We start from the raw sequence: 22724 nt of genomic DNA, 5'->3' as shown, positions 1-22724 counted from the left end.
CTGCTCTGCTAAACCAGCTTCCTCTTCCCGTATACATATGTATATATACGTATAGGGAAAATGGATACGTATGCACATTTGTGAACAAGCATTATATACCTACCAACACGTTTATAATTCTCGAGGAATGCTCGAAAACATTTGCCTTTCTGTGTATTCAAATGCACATTCATGTATTGTTCATTGTAGAACTTAGTGTCACTATATGGATATAGTAAAAGAGCTTCGTCTTCCTGTGTGTACGCACGAGAATACACGAAAATATATCCTCCACCATTTGACGCATTTTTTTTTCTCCTCTTTTTTCATGAGGGCTTTCCCCATCGTTACACGTTACATTTTACTGAAAGATTTAAAGTCCCTATTTCCGACTTAGAGTCGGAAATTCTCGGATTTTACCCTCTACACGAGAGAACAATGCGAGAGGATTGTTCAAATTTGGGAAAGATTTATGGAATTAAGAGTGACCTAGAATGCTTCAGTATTGGCCGCATTGAAAAGGAGCGTGCTACATAGCTTCAAAAATCCTTGCATAACAGAGGATTGTAATTTTGCAAATTTTGCTTTCGACTGTTGAAATGTAGCAGCTAATTTTATTTTTCTTGAGTATAAACAATAACAGTGGGGTAATAAGTAAGGACTTTAAATTCTGACTCATTTCCCCTGACACTAAAGAATATTCTGATTCCCCCTAATTCAACAATTTATGTTATTATAAAACATGGTCGAGTGTTATTCAATTTATTCTCCATTGAAAGAAAAATTGATGTTAATTTTTATCAATTTTGCAGTTGGTGAAAGAATAGAAATGAATTTGATATTATTATTGTACTTTTTTTCGGTGTTTTTTTCTTGGGTAAAGTGTGTGTTTTTTTGAGAAAATGAGAGAATCGAGTTTCACGTTGAAGGATCTCGTTGAACAATCCAATTTACGAATGCTCACTTGGTCGTAAACAACCATTCTCAACAAATAATGGTGAGTCTGGTTATTGCGAAATGCCGCGGTTGAGTTCCCAACGGTTTTGCCCTGGCGACGATGCGAGGAAATAGAGAATGAGAGGGACGACATACAAGACCAGAAGTGTTCGATGTTGCACACACAAGCATTGCACGACCAGGTGGGTTATAAGTTTTTACTGGTTGCTTCATACTGCATCGTTCACTTACTTTGGTACAGCACCAGCTGCGTTTTATCTCGACAACACCAATCCAATGGCGACAACATTTCCCATTTTCACCTATGACTCTTTCTCTTTCGCCTAAAATAGTCTCAATTTAGTACATGTATGCAAATATCTGCAATATGGTTAACAGCATTTTATCATAAATGACGAAAATTTTACCCAACAAAAAGTATAAAAACTTGGAGCTTTATAAAAAGTTAGTATAATTTATTTAGGTTTTTGAATAACTAATTTTACCCTCTACTTTTTGTAATAAAAATCTTTATTGCTTCTTTATATAAATGTTTTTTTTTTTTTTTTGCGAAAATAGGTCGAATTCGGTAGTTTCTGCCTTACCCTTTGTGACAATGAATTTAAAATACTCTACTCGAGAGCAACGGCATTGACATGTTTCATTGGATTTTCATTTCAATGGATTGTGTATTCAACTTCGAAATAATTGATTCAATAGTGGAAAAAAAACCATTTTTATTATTCTGTCAACTCCAAAAGACGCAGTATTGATTTAATTTTTTATATTGCATTTCACTATTTTTAGCGTTTTAGTTTTATCTCAATTGATTAGTTGTATGTGGCGAAATTTTGTTGTATTTTAACCGAAAAAAGCCTCAAGAATTGAAATAAAGCATTTTTTTTGTCTATCGCAGGAAATTTATGAGTTTGAATAGTTCGCGGTCATCGATTCGCGATTCCCTCTGTCGTGTTGTGGACAACGAAATGTCGATTGAGTCGTTAACGGTAGTGAGCTAGGGCCATGATTGCTATATTTCCTAGTAATTTCAACCCCGAACAGTCATTACATATGGCCGCACGCGTCATTCGTTCCAACATGTTCGATCACGGCATCAATTAATTTGTAGTCGATTACGCCGTTCTCTATTTTAGCCTGATGCGCATTGCACTATATAAAGTAATCACTCTTCAAAGCTTTACTGTTATTGCTCGATTGTGTTCCAAAATGTATTTCCAAATTGGTAATTTCTATTTCTGCCGCGTTCCACTTTCGAAATACATTTTCATTTTAATAATAAAGTTAAAATTATTATCCAAAATTTTGTTTATATTTAAGGAAAGATATTTTGATTAGCAGTTTTATTGAATAATGTTTTTTCAATTTAGATGTCCTGACAGCGGGCCACGGGCCACCAGGATGCCGACAGACGATGACTATGGCCGAAGAGAACGTCTTCTGTTGCACCAGCACCCGAATGCTCAATACCGACCCCCATCAACGTCTCCAGTTCCAACTTCCATTTCCGGAAGTTCCAGACCCTCTGCGATCCAAGTTGAAAACACCAATTCCACGGACTGTTACCACAAGCGAGATGGATCTCGAGATCGATTCGAAAAGTCCAACGAAGAGATCAAGGAGGAACACTCAGAGCAACGCTCAACACAACCAAACTGCGATCAATACAGTATCGCCCAGAGTCAAGATCGTTACCAGTCCACCAATCATCAATACTCAGGAAGATCATCTTGTCAAACAATCTCACAGAGTATTTTGTCCGATCGTTATACGAGATACAATGAATCCGCTGCAATTCATAATCAACAATCTTCAGGATCTGTTTCGGAGAGATATGGACATGGAGATTCCGGCTTGCCGTCATCTGCAAATGAATACGCCAACACCAGTATCTTGGCAACAGCCTCAGGAAATCCATTCTCTCCAGATACATTCCCATCACCACCATCCCCAGCTCCAGCGAACGATCGCTTCGTGCCACCACCGCCGCTCTCGCCCTGCCCCAGCGAAAAGTATTCCTCATCTCAAAGTTTGTCTGGTTACCCTCCTTCTGATCGGGTGTTGTCCTCCAGTTCTCCGAGTCCCAGGGATCGTTTCGGTACAGCACCAACTTCACCGATTCCTTCAGCAAAAGATAGATTCTCCTCCTCGGAACGACTTTTGGCATCGACAGCCTCAATTCATGATACAAAGGATCAGCAACGTTACACGGCATCATCCACCGAACGATTACTTGCATCCGCATCGCCAGTTTTGGGAAATTTACAAAATGACAGATGTCTATATGCCGCTGGTAAGGACACGAATCATTCAAAATTTGGAATTTCATCGGAAAGATTGGTATCCTCCTCTCCTATACATGCACCAGTACCGGAAAGATTTGCTGGAAAGTCTTCCGATAGGTATATGGCCGAATCACCAATACACGATCGATATCAAACTTCATCGAGTAATCGCGACAGATTTGCCTCAATATCATCAGTCACGGAAAGATTTTTATCGAGTTCTCCAAATCCAGAGGGTGCACATCAAAGATATTCCTCGAGCGAGAGAATTTTATCCTGTCCGAGTGCATCAGATCAGTCTAGAAGGTATTCCAGTTCGGAGAGAAGCGCCAATGACTCCTGTCAGAAATACATCGAGCGATCGAGTTCGTCTCCGGTACCTGCCGATTTTACCAATAGATTCACCGGATTCCAGGACATTGGACAGAGATTTGTCATTTCCAGCGAGAGGTTCAACGAAATGTCCATGCAACGCTATGGGCTGTCCAGGTCGACGGACAGATATTTGTCGAATGAACGATACTTGGCGTCTAGTTCTCCGGCACACGATGGCAAGATGGTCAACGATTCGAACAGGTGAGGTTTTATTTTTAGATTATAAGTAGATGTACATAGAGGGTTCTATCTAGAGATTTCTGCACCGACATTTGTCGACATTTCTTAGCCCAGACTCAAACCACAAGTTGGGATAGAAGAGGCTGATCTAAAGTGTCGGTAAATGTCGGTGCAGGACTCTCTAGATAAATGACATTTACCGACACTACTTAGCCCAGGCTCAAACCACAAGTTGGAACAGGGAAGGCTGGGCTAAGAAGTGTCGGTAAATGTCGGTGCAGGACTCTCTAGATAAATGACATTTACCGACACTACTTAGCCCAGGCTCAAACCACAAGTTGGAACAGGGAAGGCTGGGCTAAGAAGTGTCGGTAAATGTCGGTGCAGGAATCTGTAGATAAATGACATTTACCGACACTACTTAGCCCAGACTCAAACCACAAGTTGGGATAAGGGAGGCTGAGCTAAAAAGTGTCGGTAAATGTCGGTGCAGGAATCTGTAGATAGAACCTTCTCTGTATATCTACTGTTAGTTAACACAAGTCTGAAAAAATCAAGAGAAGAAGACTAAAAATAATGTTGTCGAAATGCAACTGCATTATTTTCAGTCTTCTTCTCTTGATTTAAATTAAATTTCACATTGAAAAAAAATAGAAGATTAAACAAAACAATAAATATACAAAATTATCGAGTCAGGGAAATTAGAATAAAAATCAAATAGGGTGACATTCAAATTTTTGTTATTTAATTTTTTTGCAGACATTCATCGTCGTCAACGGATCGACTTCTCGCCTCCTCATCGCCTTCATCATCTGAAACGAGTCGTTACAATCCATCGTACGGCACTAGCATCCAATCAACGGCAGATCGATACAGTATGTCGCCAACATCTGACGGTGTCAATACAGGACATCGCAACTATTCGCAGTCCTCATCGAAAGGCAATGACAAATATCTCCAAGTATCCAAGTCAGCACAAAACTACGGCAATGATCGTTATCAGCTCTCCAATCAAAGTGAACAATTCGAAAGATCGACTCAGGATCGCTATAGCATCGAAAGGTACACTGGTTCCATCAACGGTGGTGCCGATCGATTTCAATCCTCAAATTCTGAACGCTATCACAGTTCTGCTGAGCGTTATTCTCCAGCTCGCACCAATTCCGACAAGTACCTTTCTCTACCAAAACCAAAAGAAAGGTATCCTACTGGTCGCATAGCAACCTCCTGCACCTCTATCACTGGCGGATCTTCGGAGAGAAATTATGGATCCGGAAATGGAACTTACGTCCCACCCACTGCTCACACACCAGTTGAAAGGTGAGTTTGTTTTTCTTCTCTTCCTTTTTAAAATTCATTTGAATTGATAGAATTTAGGAATTGGAAAATAATTCTAAGTCTCCAGATATTTGATAAATTCCATTGTCACTTTAATTGAAAATTGTTTGCTCTTGTAATTAGTAGCAGGACAGGTATATTTTAAAATTTCAACTACTTTTAAAAAAGTAATATCATTTTGTCAGACTTTAAAAAATTTATTATATTATTTTACAAAAGATTGTTCTTCAAAAAAGCTTGGAAGGAACTTGCTTCTTCTTTTGTTATTTTAAATATAAAAATGAAATATTTAATTTCAGAAGCTAAATTTCATTTAGTTGTCATTATTATTTGGCTTTGACGTTATTTTCAAAGTCTTGTTTCATTTTCAAAGAAAATCTAATGTAAAGAGCAAAAGAAGCTAAAAAATGTCACGCTCTAAAAATAACCTTTAAAGAATGTGAAACACTTTAAGCACAAAGTACAAAATACGAGCTTTAAAACCATCCCTAGAATTCTTGATAGCTTTTGTATGTATTGCAAAGCTATTTGCTGTAAAATGCGATAACTTTCTTTTTATCCCTCGTTACACGTGTAATTAAATATTTTAACAATTCCAACTTTCTTTTATCTATTGTCTAACTTCAAAAAAAAAGACATTTCTTTAAATTAATTTATTGTATTTTAAATTAATTAATTAAATTCATTATAATTATTGTGATTTTATAACTCAGTCGTCTTTAATAATAAAATGTGAATATAACGATCAGTCTGAGTCGAAGAATTATAATTATTTGTAGAATTGCAAATATGGAATCATAATATTTATAGTAGGATAATTATTGTTTATGTAGAACTAACTATAAATTCTTTATTGATAATATTTCGGTACTAAATTTATATCGTTGTTTTTAACTCTTGACCATTATACTTAAGTGAAAAAAATAGTTTCGGTCCATGTGGACTCCTAGAAAATTATTGCTTTTTGAACTTGAATTTTGAAAAAATTTAAATTTTTAAAGAAAAAGTTGTTTTTACGAAACTAATTGCGAGATTAAATTTTTTATGATTGCTTTTTACTGTTGGTAATTACCCATTAGTTTAAAAAAATGTTTTGGGCGCAATTGGTGTCTCGGAACATTCTCGTTTTTACCTCGAATTTTCAAAAATTTTCCACTTTTAAAGGAAATTTTTATTTACGACTTTAATTGCAGGGTAAAATTTTTTTTGCATGATTTTTATTCTCTGCGGTTACGTTTAAGTGCAAAAAAGAGATTTAAATTAATTGTTGCTCCGAAACTTTGCTTTTGACCCGTTTTTTCAGAAAACTTAAATTTATTTGAATGCAAAGTTAGTGGTTTTATTTTATACATCTATGGTAGGTTCAGGTAAATTCGGTCCTAGTGCATATATGCTGTCCTTCCGGTTTGACGGCGTTTTCAAAAGTCGTGGCCCATCTATCAAAATGTTATTAGTTCGTGACGTATGAGTTTATAATTTTACTAATACAACAAGAATCGTATTTTTAATCAGTTTTATCTTTTATTTCTATAAATTTTTTAGTTCAGTGATAAAAATCACCAGGACAAGGTCCAGTGTTAAATTATTTTGAAAAAATAGAATCCGAAACCACGTGGAAATAACTCGGCCATCTTGATTTTTTTTCTCTCCCTTGACCACGTGATGAAAGAGCACAAAATTTAGCGACGCCAGATGGCGCATCTCAGTTTTGCAATTCCAAAGATAAATTTAAATTTCAAAATTTAATTTTCCATAGATATGTGCCACAACCACCACCGGAAGTCCTCTATCCGGACAGATATGTAGACAGATATGTGCCACCAAGCGTTCATACGCCAGCCGATCGTTATGTGCCAGTGACAGATCCAGGTGATCCTTACATGAGACGTGATTTGGGGTTTCATCATCATTATCGACTACCACCGCCTGGATATGTCTATCATCAGACGCATTTCCGGTTACGTGGTTTTGCGTACGCGTCACCGGGACGCCTCGGCGGCAGTCCCGGTTCAAGTAGTTCGAGTAGTTCAACTTCTGCACAAAGAGACAGTTTCTCGACGTCGCCTCTTTTAAGGCCAAAAGTGCGCGCTTCCGCGATCGAATATAACGCGAATCCGCCGACGACGACGACGACGTCTTCGTCGCGTCATGTGTGTGCTAATACGACTCCATGTTGCTCTGAGGTCACTTCCGGACAAAGAGGATGCTGCCAAACAATCAGGAGGTCACTGCCACCAGGAGCACTGCCATCGATTCCAACACAGCCCGCCATTTCTTCTTGGTGAGTACACCCTTTGTTTGGGATTTTCTTTTCTTTATAGAGTAAAATTGTTATGAAAATGTTTATTAAATTATTATCTCTATCATATATTATATTACCTCTATTATCTCATATAAGTTGTGAGAATATTTATTAAATAATGAGAATAGTATTAAATTGTGAGAATTCTTTATTAAAAAAAATAGTTCTATCGTGGAATTATATATCTGGCGGAAAATTCTTTTGGAAAATGTTTCTATACAAGTATTTTTTCCTGGAGAAATGAATAGTTGATGAAAAATTCTTGACATTTTTTAAAGTTTAATTTTTCGGATACTTGAGTTAGTTCTTTTATAAGTTAGACGATAATTTATTTCAGACTTATTACATTTCTTATAACGTGATCTTAATAATTAAAATTTTATTTGTCGGGAAAATTATATTCAAGCTAGTTTCCTTTCTATGAATCGTCGGTAAAACAGATCAAATTTTAAGCGCGAAATTCAAATCGTCATTTAATTTTGTTAATGAAACTACACTAAATATTCGGTACAAAATTAGTTCTGTGGTAAAGAAACGAGGAAAATTTTATCAACTGACTAATAATTAATAATAATAATTCTATAAAGTGATAGTCAACTCTCTAAATATGAATTAGTAAAAATGTTTACTAATTTAAATTAGCGACTAACTTTTTGCTTTTTAATTAGTAAATTTTACTATCTACCGGGATTCGAACCCTAATCAACATTAAATTTAGTGCCTTGGACCTCGCGACCAAATGTTTACTAGTAAATTTTACTAATAAATTATCAGAAATTAATATTTATTAGTAAAATTTACTCATTCAAAAGCAAAAAGTCAGTCACTTATTCTAATTAGTAAACAATTTTTCGAATTCAAATTTAGAGAAAATTTAACATTTTTTGTATGATAATTTGACTAAATTAACATTATTTTAAATTAATTTTCAATGAAAATTTTATTAACAAGTAATTAATAAACAGAATTAAAATTAATATGAATTCCAAACTTTTTCAAAAAAAAAAATTATTAATATTATTAATTATTAATATTAATTAACTAATATTAATATTCTTCACCACAGAACTAATTTTTGCAATGAATTTTAAAGTGAGTTTCCAATCTATGAAAGGTTGGTAAAGTAGGGCAAATTTTAAACACGGAATTCAAATTTACTTAACTTTGATAATGTAATTAAATTAAATAATTGCAAAATTAGTTTTGTGGTGAAGAAACGATGAAAATATTATTAATTGACTAATAATTAATAATATTATTATTAATAATAATTAGATAAAGTGATAATCAATTTTACATTTTCTGTATTGTAATTTAGTTAAATTAACATTGTTGAAAATTTATTCTCAATGAAAATTTTATCAAGTAGTAATTAATAAATATAATTTTAATTAACTTAATAATTAATTAATTGAGATAAATATTAATAGATATTAAAATTAAATTGTAAATGAAAAAATAATTAATTGTTTATCACTTGAAAATAAAATGTTAATTATTAAATTAATTATTAATGAAAAATATTAATTAATATTAATTGGTATAAAAATTAAATGGCAAATTAAAAAATAATTTATTGTTTACCACTTGAAAATAAAAAATTTATTATTAAAATAATAATTAATAATAATATTAATTGATATTAAAATCAAATTGTAAATTAAAAAGTGATTCATTGTTTACCACTTAAAGTTTAAGAAAAACTTTTTTTTATTTACGTAAACAATTCATATTGTAGAATATTTTTATACTGGAAAACATGTTGTTCCTTATGAGAATAAACGATTTTTTTCTTTTCGAAAAAAAGTCAAGTAGAATTGATATTGACTTTAGAAAACTTGAGTGATATGATTGAAATTTTGGTTCGAGAAATCTGTAGTCTCCTATACTTGGAAAATATTTATAAAGTTTTGAAAATTGTTTGAAAAATCTTGTGTTGAAGTTTCTACAATTACCAAAAAAATCCTGTTGAAATTTACGTTATTCCTTCTAGCCAATTGTATTCTTTTATCGGTTTCAAAAGTTTTCCGAAAAATATTGTAAAGTTGTAATATAGTTTTATTGGAAAATTGTTGAATTTTTTTAAAGGTGTATACGTATATTTGTATAGATGTATGAGAAGACTTTCATGTTTGATCGTTCTAGAGAGAAGTTTTGGAACTTCTGTTTCATATTATACGATTTATGAGAAGTTCTTTTCAATTTTTTTTTTCTTTCGTTTTTTTGTCTTTTCAATAACTTTATGTTTTTTTCAATATCAGTTTTATTGGGCTTTTTCTTTTTTTTGGAACGTATTTTTCTTTATCATTTTTAACTGTTTTTTTATGGATTCGTCTCTCTTCTTTTTTATTCATCTTTTTATGTATTCTTTTTTGACGTTTTTTCAGATTCTTTTTTAGTTTCCATTATGACTTTTTTTTAGCTCACTTTTTGACATTATCTTATATTTTTTTTGCCAATTTTTAATTTTTATGTTCTACATTTATTTTTAATGCTTTACCTCTTAGGGGATTTTTTTTCTTTATGTTCAATTTGTTCTTTCCCTTCTTTTCTTTTCTCTATTTTTTCTTCAAGTTTTTGTTTCATTCGTTTGCTAAAATGCTTTCTAAAGTTTTCAATATTTTAACAAAACTTTGCAATTTGTTTCGTGTAAATTTCAAAACTCTCGAGAAATTGGTGTTCTGTTTTTTTGACGTTCTTCAACGTTTTATTTTGAATGTCTAACTTTGGTATTATAGTTTCTTTTTTACTTGTTTGTATTTTAAATTTAAAGTAAAGTTTTCTCACCAAACCACTTTCTTTCATGCGGGAATTAGAAGAAGGAAAAACAATTTTTTAGCCTCTTTATGCGAAAATTGGCCTATAAGACAGAAAAAAAGAAGAAAGTGGAAAGAAAGAAGAGTTGGGAAAAGTTTTAAATTGAAAATCTGTAGGAAAGCGTTTTATATAATATCAGATTTTTTGTTAAAGTTTTGTAAAAAGATTTGAATCTTTTCTCTAGATGGCTTAGTGTTGATCATTTGAATTCTAAATTCAATTGTTGCTTTTAAAGCAGAGGGTGTCTCATTTAATGGAAAAACCTCGTAAACGAGTGTAGAACAAAGACTTTCGAGATTAACATTTAAATCGAAAACTATGTCAAAGAATGTTTCGTAGTGTGTTTTCTGTTGTGGAAAATGAGACCGCGAAGAATAAAGTATGTTTTTGTATATAAATTATAAAATAAAAATATGAGGTTAAGAATAAAAATTAAAAATATCGGATGAAGGGAATTTTTTGCTCATATATGTCAACGCAATTTTTAATGGGATTAGAAGAGAGAACCACCCGCACCGTTAATGACAGATAATATATTCCCTTCCATAATAATCTGCCCCCTTTCGTAATAAAGCTCAAGAATTAGAATAGAAGAGCTCTGAGCCACGTAATTAGAGGATAAATGTTATTTATGTTCCTGGAAACTAGAATATGGTTCGTTGGAAGCTGAACGAACTTGAGACTATAGACAGAGTAGACACTTGGCTCAATGCCGTACAAGATTTAACTGTTTCTTACATCAAAGTGACAAAATGATCCCCATTAATTTCATTTAAATTATTACATAATTGTGTTCTGTGTTGTTCATTATTATTATTATTATTATTATTATTATTATAGTAATGAATAACCTATTTTCCACTAATTTATACAAAGGCTTTGTTCTGTAATCAATTTTCTGAAAAATCTTTGAGAAATTTGTCTTCATCTTTAGTAAAATAAGAAGAAACTTTATAGAATATTACAATAGTAATACTAAAGAAAATAATAATACTTAAAATGATGATAAAAATAATAATATTAATAATTTTATAATGATAATAATAGTAATAGATTGAACGTCAATTCATAATATATAATAATTTGGGTCGAGAATGGTCATCTTTGAGAAGTCTAATTATAGAGAGTGAGGAGATTAGTTAAACTTCACCGAAATATAATTACTAAACTCCTAAAGCGACAAGTGGTGTTAGACTCTTAGGATCTTCAGGTTTACTCACTCTCTGCCATTTCCGGTTTTAGAGACGCTGTTTGGCTTTTCCGCTTACGATTTCCTCTTTCGCAAGCTCTGGCCCTTGGGGAAATCCGCAGCAATTCGGGATAAACTTTCAAGTTTAGAAATCTATCGACACTCCAAGAGGTTTACTCTCGTTGACTTCTTGATTATAGATACTGAGGTCATTGCACAATGATAAATAAAATTGTTTGCTCTTCAATTTTTGAAGAGAATTTTTCAATTAATTTTCATTAATTTTCATTAATTGCGTGTTCGAATGCAAAATTTATTAAATTGAACCAAATGCTTCTTTAAGGTATATAAATAAATTATATTTATATAATTACTATGCGGGGAAAAAAGTTTGAAGAGAAGAGAAAATTTTATTCATAGAATCTGCAAAAGACATCTTTTGTTTTAAAACTAATATTGTGAATTTTCCTGAAAACAGAAGTAAATCGATTTATTCATTATGTGTGTGTTTGTACAAAGAGGAAATATATATCTTGTGAATTTTGCTTTTTAATGACTAGCTGCGTGGCGAATCTGAAACTTTAGGAACTATATTAAACCCCTTAGGGCTTATCTCATACTATTCTCCCCTAGTGACAAGTATGAGAATTTTCATGAAGATATTCTCCTGGTTAACAGTGAGAAAGACTATATATATATATGCGAGTAAAGGGAAGAAAGTTACGAAGGTATGTAAATGCTGGCAAAGTTCATCCTCTTGTCAAACTTGTTCAAAAAACTTTCCCTATTTTTACTCTTCATATCTTAATTACAACTCAATTCGTATATTAAAGAATTTTTAATCTTTCGAAATTTTTCGCAACCTTGAAACGAAAGTAAAATTTAATAACTAAAAGTAAAGGAAATAACTGAAACAATAAATAAAAACTAAAATTAATAAACTTAAATGCAACTTAAATAGAGGTTTGTATATATTTAAGTAAGCAATGTTTTTTTTTGAAAAGAATTTTTTTTTTCGGCGAAAAAATGTTTGTTTTTGTGAAAATTGCGAACATTAGGCGTTGTACAATGTTTGATGACATGGGTGAGGTCGAGTTTCTTTGCTTAACACTGTAGAAATAAGAAGGTGGTTTTGGAGTGAAACTTTTAATTAGTTGGTTATCCTTGGGGCGAGATGAGTCCAAAAGGGGCATGTAGAGGTTGACTGCGGGGAAAGTGGGTAGAGAGTCGGAGCGTGATGCGGATAAATTGAAACCAGTCTCTCTCTCTCTCTCTCTCTCTGTTTTTTTTCTCTCTGTAGAAGAGAACTGTGCGGTACTCTTTTTATACTTGTGTATATATACCTATATATACTTTCTAGACCAACTGCTTCAATCAGTTTTCTGTAACCATGTAACCTGTAATCTTTCCACTTTTCTTTCCTTTCCACCTTTATGCTTTTGAGTTTTATTCCTGGGAAAATAGAGAGAAAAAAATTGGGCGGCATTGTTTAAAATCTTCCAAGCACACACTTCTTTCTTGATGCTTTTATAAGAAGATCATTACTATATCCGAATCAACCGAGTTGCACTCTTTCATTTTATTTTTATACTATATCTTCTTTTTCTCACATTCATCTTGTCCAAGTTTTCATTTTGGACATTCAATTTTCTTGGTTGAGTATCTGAAATTGTATAATCAGTTGTTTGAACGATTTTTGTATTTTTTTTGGGAGATATTAATTAAAAAGGCAAAAGACTTTGAGTTTCAATGTCAAAATCAAAGCCAAAGTTTGACATTTGACTTTTATTTTCACTTTGACAGGGCTCGAACTAGGTCCGTAAATCCCCTAAAAGTCCGTAATTTGATTCCAAAAAGGACGAAAAGTTCGTAAATTGTACGATACAATTTGGAGAATTTTAGAGAAATTACAAATGATTGCAGAAATTTAATTATTTTCAAAAGTAATAAAATTTTTCGCAAAAATTCAATTATGTTCAAAAATTTTAAAAAATTCTTTTCAAAATTTCAATTATCTTTAGAAATAAGTAAATTCTTCTCCAAAATTAAATTATTTTTAAAAACTTTCCACAAGAATTGTATTATTTAAAAAAAAATTTAATAAAATTCTACACAAACTTTTAATTATTTTCAAAAAATAATAAAAATTTCACAGGAGTTTCATTATTTACAAATATTTTTATAAATTTCTTCGCAATCATTCAATTATTTTCGTAAATAATAAAATTTTTACGGGGATTCAATTATTTTCGTAAATAATAAAATTCTTTTTAGGGATTGAATTATTTTCATAAATATTAAAACTCATTGCAGAATTTTAATTATTTTTAATACAATTTAAATCGAATTCCTCGAAAAAATTTTCTTAAAAATTTTATTACAATTCGTCAAAATAATTTAGTTATTTAAAAATTTATAGATAAAATTCTTTATGGGAATTTAATTTTAAGAATTACTATTATTAATTAATTCAATTATTCAATAAATTATTTTTTGTACCTATTTAAATAATTGAATTCCAGTAAAATTTTCTCATAAACATTGATTTAAAAATGTATTTCAGTTAAAATTTTAGATTGTAATTGAATTTTAAAAGTATTAAATTCGTAAATTTTTAGAAATAATTGAATGTTTTTTTTTTTTGAAAAAGTTTAATTGAATTTTTTTAATATTATTTTAAGTTTTTATTTTCTAATGTTTATTTAATTAAAGAATTTCCGAATAATTGAAATTTCGTAAAATTGAAAACTGGAAACAAATGGATTTGAAAATTGGCAAAGAATTTTTTCGAAAATTATTAAAAATAATCGATTTAAAGAAGAATTTTAGCTAAAAATTCCTGTAAATAATAATAAAATTGTAAATGATTTTATCAAAGTAAAATCCAACCCCCAAATTGTTTGAGACAAAAAAATTGAGACAAAAATTTTGTTGTGAATTTTGTTCGAAAATGGAAAACGAAATATTTTCTTTTTAAATAGAGATTAGAAATTTTTTTTATTTCGTGTACATTGGAAATTGGGAGAGATAAGAAAAAGATTTGTTGCAAATCTGAGAGATACTGTGTGGCAGTGTGTTTTCTTAAAGTTTACCAAAACTTTTCTCTAAAACGATCGTGAATTGGAGAAACGTAGACTGCATCAGTGAAACTTATCTCGTTACCACAAAACGATTTTGTTCCCATTATTATGCAAACAACTCGTTTGGATCTCCTCTCTGATAATTTGCAATTGTGTTAGTTTGCTCTTCTATAATTATCAAAAAGGGTTGGATACAATTTTTACTAAAATTATTGGAAATATTCTAAATAAAATTAATGGAAATTTAGAATACACAGAAAAAAATGCGAATGGTAAAAACAACCACATTTGTGTAGTTAGAAAAAAAGTAGTTAAAACTACCATATTCAGCAGCATTTTAACTACACTTCCTCAGTTAGTGGAACCAAAATGAAGTAGTTGGTTTTATGTAGTTAAAATAACTACTTTACGTAGTTGAAATAACTAACAGATGCTTGTAAATGGCTCAACTATAGTGTAGTAGTAAAAGCTATTGTTAAAAATAGTTAATTTTACTATTGTGGTAGCAAAAATAACTATTTTGTATTAGTTGCAAACAAAATGAGACTTACTGTTTTTATATAGTAAATACAACCTCTGAAAGTTGTTACTTTTATGATTTATGTAGTTAAAACAACTATTTCTTACTAGTTGCAGAGAAAGAAAGAAATTTACTGTTTTCATATAGTAAAATCAATTGTTGAAAATAGTTATTTTTACTATTTATGCAGTTGAAAAGATCATTTTTTTCTACAGAGAAAAAACGTTAGTGGTAAAAGCATCCACATATGTGCAGTTAAAAAAATATAGTTAAAACTACCATATTCAGCAGCATTTTAACTAAACTTCCATAGTTAGTGGAACTAAAATTGAATAGTAGGTTTTATGTAGTTAAAATTACTACTACACGTTATGATTGTGAATAACTCAACAATAGTGCAGTAGTTAAAAGTACTGTTAAAAATAGTTATTTTCGGAATTTCTGTAGTAGAAATATCCATTTCTTGCTATTTGCAAAATAAATTAAAATTTACTGTTCCAAAGAGTAAAAACAACCGCTGGAATTTGTTATTTTTGTGTTTAATGTAGTTAAAGGAACCAATTCTTACTAGCTTTTAATAATTTATCTCTATGGTGGTAAGAAACATTTATTTTTATAACTACAAAAGTCATAAAAGTAACAATTTTTATGTTATTTTTACTATATGAAAATAGTAAGTTTAATTTTTTTATAACTAGTAAAAAGTGGATAATTTTACTACAGAAATTCTGAAAATAACTATTTTCAACAGTACTTTTAACTACTGCACTATCGTTGAGTCATTTAAAATCATATGCTGGCTACATTTCAACTAAGTCCTTGAGCTTAAAAAATTAGTTACTGCAACTAAGCGGAGTAGTTATTATGACTGAATCTAAGAAGAATGTCCTCAAGTACAATGCCAGTCATCGTAGCGTGCGAGCGTGGTTAGGTGGTTAGGTTATCGGTTTGCGAATGTTAGGGTCGTGCGTTCAATCCCCGGCGTTTGGGGATTTTTCTCTGTTAGGTGTATAAGAATTTAATATATAAAGTAGGGGAATGTAGTCAAGGTTGGCCTACTGTCTAGGTAGGCCACTCGCGTTTTTTTGTCAAGTTCACTAGCGCCACCTACGCGCATTTTTGTCGAAGCTTGTCTTAGTGAAACCTAACTTTTTGTTCAATTACATTTTCGGAAAATCGAAAATTGTGTTTTCTGTGACGTCGGTACAAAAAAAGCTCAAAAAAAGTTTTGTGCATAATGTGAAAAACCATTAATAAAAGATAAAAAACAAATTGAATCGTCAAGGCAAGTATGCAGAAAATTTGTGGGACTCATGGTTGAAAGGAAAACAAAGTAAAAAATCGAATCCCGAAACGTATTTCTTTTTGTTTACAACAATTCGGTAATGTTACTTACTGTCAAGGTCGGCCACTATGTGTTTAAAATGCGCAAAGTTGAGGACGAGCTACTTCATTTGCAAAAACTGCAATTCTGTATAACTCATAATATAATTGATCATCTTATTAATATTTTTATTTAATTTTATTAATATTTTAGTGCAAAACTTTTTTTTATTTATATTTATTTTTTTATATTGTTTATTGTTATTATTTTGTTATTTCATTAAGTTACAAACTGTAAACAATAAAGAATCAATTTTCCGTAACTCCAAACATGTTATTTTATTTTTTAACGATTAATGCCCTTTGAATTTTAAACATGGCCGACCTTGACTGTAATGGCTAACCTGGACTACAAATTTTTTTTTTTTTAAATCTTTATAACTTTTTCATTTTTAAACCTGTCAATTTACTTTGTACAGAAAAAATGTTCCTATTAAACAGGACTTTCCAACCATATACTTCAATTGTCCAAATTCATTTTTAAAAAAAAGTTATAAACAAAAGTCAAAAAGGTGGCCGACCTAGACTATGTTCCCCTATATATGAACAAAAATAGGTAAGAGAAAATATAAAAAAATGGACCTCAATAATAATAAAAAGCAATTTAATAATTTCATTTTACTACTTTAAATAGTTAATTTAACTGTTTTTTACAGTTGTTACAACTACAATTTGTTACGGGCGCCTATAGGAACTATGAAAATTTAGTTACTGCAACTAAATGAAGCAGTTAGTATGACTAACAACAAATAGTTAAGATAACTGTTTTAGTAGTTAAATTTACTGTAAAAATGGTATTTATTACTACATTTTACAGTTAGACTAACTATTCTGTCATAGTTCATTTTACTAAATAATGTTACGGGCGCCTATAGGAACTACAGGAAATAGTAAAAAAGTAGTCAAATTTACCATATATTTTTTTGTGTGTAAATAATAAAATATTTTTCTTTGCAATTGAGATAATAATTCAAATATACAATAGCAATATTAACAACTATACAACAAGATAAACTGGTCTTGACATATTTTTATTCGATTGAAAAATTAGGGCTTTTTTTATTCAAAAAGAAATTTTTTCCGAAACGTGGCTTTAGTCAGAAACTTTTTAGAATTCATCTCTGATCCAGAAAAATTTGTTTAATGAAAAACGAAGCTGCTATTTTTTTATACGATTTTTCGAGTTGATTATCAAATTAGGATTTTTTTTTTTTGGGAAACAAGAACTTTTTTTTATTCAAAAAGGAATTTTTTTTTCCGAAACGTGGCTTTACTCGGAAACTTTTTAAAATTCGTCTCTGACCCAGAAAAATTTTTTTAATGAAAAACAAAGCTGGTCTTGACATTTTTTACACGATTTTTCGAGTTGATTATCAAATTAGGGGATTTTTTTTTTATTGAAAAAGGGCTTTTTAATTCAAAAAGAGAATTTTCGGAAAACTAACTTTGCTTAGAAACTTTTTAGAATGTAACTCTGATGCAGAAAAAATTTGTTTCATGAAAAAACGAAGCTGGTCTTTGACATTTTTTAAAATGAATTTTGGAAAATTGTTTTTTTTTAAATAAATAAGTAATTATTTTTTTAAAACTTTTCTTTCTGAGTGAAATATATATTTCCTTGAAACAAATGAATTTTATCTAAAGCAGATAAATTATTCGAACGAATAATTTCTGTATTTAAACAAATACTATTTAGTTGACTTTAAAATTATTCGAACTTAAAATTTTTTTTACTGATATTATATAAAATTGATTGTGTATAATATTAAATATTCATAAGAGGAAGAATAAGGATGAATTGGTTTCTTTTGAAATTTGCAATCAGTAAAAGTGGTATTTAGTTTAATCAACAAAGGTTTAGTTAAGCACTGCGAGAATCTTGTAATTCGGCGAATATATATACATTTCGTAGAAATCGAAATTTATATCAGATGTTTCGTCCTAAGAGAATTGCTGCATCTCAAAATGGGAATTTCTCGTGTAAGAACTGTCTGCTCGAATTTATCCATCCTCCCATTGGAAATAATTATCTCAAATTACCTTCCGCTTTTCCGTTCTCGAATCTCTAAAATACAGTTCCTCGTGAAACTATATAAAATTAAGTTTCTCAAATGTACCAGGAACGATATTTAAATATTCTGATTTTAATTTTATCTCAAATATTTAAGTTCACTTTTCAAATTGTTTTTTTTTTGATCCTCTCTTCTTTTGTTATTTATTTACTAGAGATGTGCAAAAAGCTCGAAAAGTCGAGCCGAGCCGAGCCGAAATTTTTTCGGGCCGAGCCGAGCCGAGCCCGAGCCGGCTCGATGTATCGAGTACTCGAAATTTTCGAGTACTCGAGTGACTTCGAGTACTCGAAAAATTCGAGTACTCGGGTAAAATCGAGTACTCGATTAAATTCGAGCACTCGAGTGAATTCGAGTACTCGAATTTTTCGAGTACTCGAATGGATTCGAGCTTTTGACTTACTAAAAAAACTATTAATAAGTAAAAAATTTCGAATTTTTTTGAATTACTGAATCAATATTTCTATTTGCTAAATATAATAAATGCGAAAATTCTATGAATTTTCTCTAGAACTCGAATTTACTCAGAGCTCGAAAAAATTCGAGTACTCGAATTCCCTCGAGTGCTCGAAAAATTCGAGTACTCGAATTAACTCGAGTACTCGAAACTATTCGAGCTTTTTACACAGCTCGGCTCGGCTCGAACTCGGCTCGAGCTCGAACTGATTAGGCTCGGCTCGGCTCGGCCCGAAAAATGAAAAGCTCGAAAAAGCTCGCTCGAGCCTCGAGCCTCGAGCTTTTTGCACAACTCTATTATTTACTATTACTTACTTTTTTATTCTTTTGTTACTTATTTATCATTATTTTCTTTTTGTTATTATTCATTTTAAATAGATTTCATGTATATTAGTGAAATGAAAATAAATGAATGATGATTGTAATCGGTACGATATATGGATGTGAATATACACGATAAATGAATCCGATTTGAATGATATTTAATGGCATTTTACTTGTATAAATTAATAACATATAAATTTGGACAAATTTTAATTGAAATTCCCATTGAATGATATAATCGTGAATTTTATATATAATGAAAAGTATTTGTGTAATATGGAAAACAGAAATGATATTAATGTGGAATTATATATTTAATATCGATTATATGTTAATAGGAAAGGGGGCGGTTTCGAACTTGTTTCTGTAAAACTATAATCCTGTTAATCTAATAGCGATTCAAAATCATGAATAGGTCATGTCTCATTATAAATTCTAATTCACAAATCCTATTATTCGTACATGTATCTCGGATCGATTTGTCGGAAGTAATTAGCCTTCGTCCTGTTATGCGCATTCGTCAGTCTTAATTATCCTTCATCATTAACCACGTTGCGTCACTGAACGTCACATCTCTTTCAAAATTCACATGTGCCGCACACACACACACACTGTTGCATTAATCTTTGCCTCGAAATGATAAATTTCGCAAACTTCATTTGTTGAACTCACGTAATTTTTCACTATATGTTTGCGTGAAAAATTTTTTATCTTCTGGAGTTTGAATTTTTTGAAAAATTATGTTCTGTGTATGGTTCGTTGTACACGGAAAAAATAAGTTCAGCAGATTTTACGAAACTAATTTCGCACTAGCGGATATTTAAGATTCCTAGACGAAGTTTTTCAAAAACCCAGAAACTTTCACTACTTTAAGCAGAACAATTGTCGAGAAACTGCAACCAGTGTTGTAATTTATAAAACAAGCTTGAATGTAGAAATGTTTCGTATTTTCTGGTGAACATTTTATCAGAAAATGGTAAAAATGTTTCGTGCAATCTAAAAACGCGTGGTTTGAGTTTCCACTTCGCTGTCTATCGTGAATTCTCGAACACAAAGTTTCGTAAAATTCTATACGGGGTGTACCAAAAGTCGCGTTACAAATAGATATGTTGAAGCTTGTCTCGTCGCGTCGGTATTAACTTGTCTGCTGTATATAGAGATCATGTGGAAGGAAAAAGAGAACTGCTTTACCTGCCGGTAACATTTGGATAATTGTTTTCTTTTACGTATTTCACATTTCATTGTTCCAAATTCGTAACATTTTTTATGTGCTTTTGTAATCCAAACTTTTAATTATTATTAATTTCTTTTAATTTACAGTCCAATAAATTTTATAGTTTATCATAATATTTACCGATGACAATATATATATTAATTTCTCAAGTTTTAACTGTTATTACTTCAAATTTTAGACAATTTAATATAAACATTTTTTGAGTTTGAATTTAATTTTGAAAATTTTTTGTCAATTTATTTATAATTTAAAATTAAGAATAAAATTATTTTCTAAAAATTGAAAAATTTTATAGAGATTTTATAACTAATTATAATCAAAAAATGTTATTTTAAAAACCATAAAATATTTTGTATAACTTTTAAAAAAATGATTTTTTTAAAAATTAATATTCAGTATATTGACATTTCTCGCAAGCGCAGTTTTAATCTCCTCAGTTAGTATATAAAGAAACTCAATTCTTTAATCTACAAGTGCGAGTTATATTGTATGTGCGTTGCGTCAGAATTCGTTTATATGTATGCGTATTTCCGTTAAGTTAGTGTCAGAATAAAATAAGCCAATCCAAGCGAACCATTGCGTTGTAGAGTGCAGTCACATGTGTCGAACCAATCATCTATCTCCTATAGAAGACGAGAAAAAATGGTCTTGAGAGCTCATTGGTACATTAAGAAATTCTTTTTTCTGCTTTATTCGCTTTTTCTCCGTGAATATTTTTTTCCGTGGCGCATGCGCTTCAGGCTAAACATTTTACAAAACTCTTGAATTAGAACGTCCAACCGATCATTTGTGAATTCCATAGAATTTTTTTTGAGTTTTCGAGAAACGCAGTCATCATATATTACTATTGATTCTGTTTTATCTTATACTAAACTCCTCTCCGTATCCGCTATTCCAAAATTAGTTTCGTAAAATGTACTAAATTAATTTTTTCCGTGTAGGTAGGCGGTCACTTTTTCTTAAAAGTTAATTAATTTTTGCTTATTTATTTATTATTTACATATATAAGCCAAAATAACTAATAAAAAACTGATTTTTGTTTTAAATTAAATACGGAAATTTTATAAATAATAAAATACTGCTCAGGAATTTGAAAATTTTCAATATAATTTTAATAAAATTCAAGAATCAAAGTTGTCAATTATTATAATTATATTAAAGATCACAATTATTTTAAGGAGCTATTAAAAAAATTTGTTTAATTCATTTATTTTCAAAATTTTTAATTAAAATTATTAAGAAAACTATATTATTTTCAAAAAACTTGAAGAAATTCTTCAAAAGAATTTAAATATTAACAAAAACTTTAATAAAATTATTATTAAAATTCTAATCAATTATTTTATTAATATTTTAATAAAATTCATCGAAGAATTCCAATTATTTAAAAGGATTTTAATAAAATACTTCGCAAGAATTCAATTATTTTCATGAATAATAACATACACTGTAAAAAGAAGGTATCTTATTTTAAGATATTTTGGTAGTCGCTTTTAAGTTGTTTCCAAAAAGTTATCAAAAGCATCTTAAAATGGATTAATTTCTAAGATGGAAGTTGGAAAAATAAGATGTTTTAAACGTTTTAAAAGTGACTACAATGTATTTTAAGATGCTTCTTTTTGCAGTGTACTTTAAAACAATTCAATTATTTTATTCAAAATTCTTTGCAGGAATTCAATTATTTCAACTCAATTCAATTCAATTCTAAAATTTTATTAAATTTTTCGAAACAATTCAATTATTTTTATTAATAGTAAAATTCTTCTCAAGAATTAAATTATTTTTTATAAATAATAAAATTCTTCTCAGAAATTTAATGACTTTCTCAAATTTAAAAAAACTCTTCAAAAAAATAAAAAAATTTTTATAAATAATAAAATTCTTCTCAGGAATTCAGTTATTTTCAATTATTTAATAGAATTTCCTGAATGAATTAAATTAATATAAAAAAAATTGATATAATCCTAAGAAGAATTCAATTATTTTCTAAAATTTTAATAAATTCTTCGAAACAATTCAATTATTTTTATAAATATAATAAAATTCTTAGCAAGAATTTAATTATTTTTATAAATAGTAAAATTCTCTGCGGAATTTCAACTATTTTTTAAAGTTTTTCGAAAGAATTCAATTATTTTCAAAAATTTTAATAAATTCTTCCAAACAATTAAATTACTTTTAAAAATAGTAAAATTCTTCGCAAGAATTAAATTATTTTCAATACAATTTTAATTAAATG

The 22724-nt window shown here is 30.0% G+C and overlaps 1 protein-coding gene across 6 annotated transcripts in view; it reads left to right on the top strand.

Annotated features, from left to right (window-relative positions):
- LOC122512939 (inactive rhomboid protein 1) overlaps positions 1–22724 on the top strand; it is a 348315-nt gene that overhangs the window by 161165 nt on the left and 164426 nt on the right. For all 6 annotated transcript variants that reach the window (XM_043629088.1, XM_043629093.1, XM_043629092.1 and 3 more), the window contains 3 exons: positions 2304–3794; positions 4533–5093; positions 6868–7392. In XM_043629088.1, the coding sequence (XP_043485023.1) occupies positions 2335–3794; positions 4533–5093; positions 6868–7392 (2546 nt within the window). In that variant the 5' untranslated portion in view covers positions 2304–2334. The remainder of the gene's footprint in view (positions 1–2303; positions 3795–4532; positions 5094–6867; positions 7393–22724) is intronic.

Source organism: Leptopilina heterotoma, unplaced genomic scaffold (assembly GCF_015476425.1).
Source record: "Leptopilina heterotoma isolate Lh14 unplaced genomic scaffold, ASM1547642v1 Lhet_13, whole genome shotgun sequence".
NCBI classification, from domain to species: Eukaryota; Metazoa; Arthropoda; class Insecta; order Hymenoptera; family Figitidae; genus Leptopilina; species Leptopilina heterotoma.
Note: the sequence above shows the minus strand (reverse complement) of the source record. Positions and strands in the feature narration are given on the sequence as shown.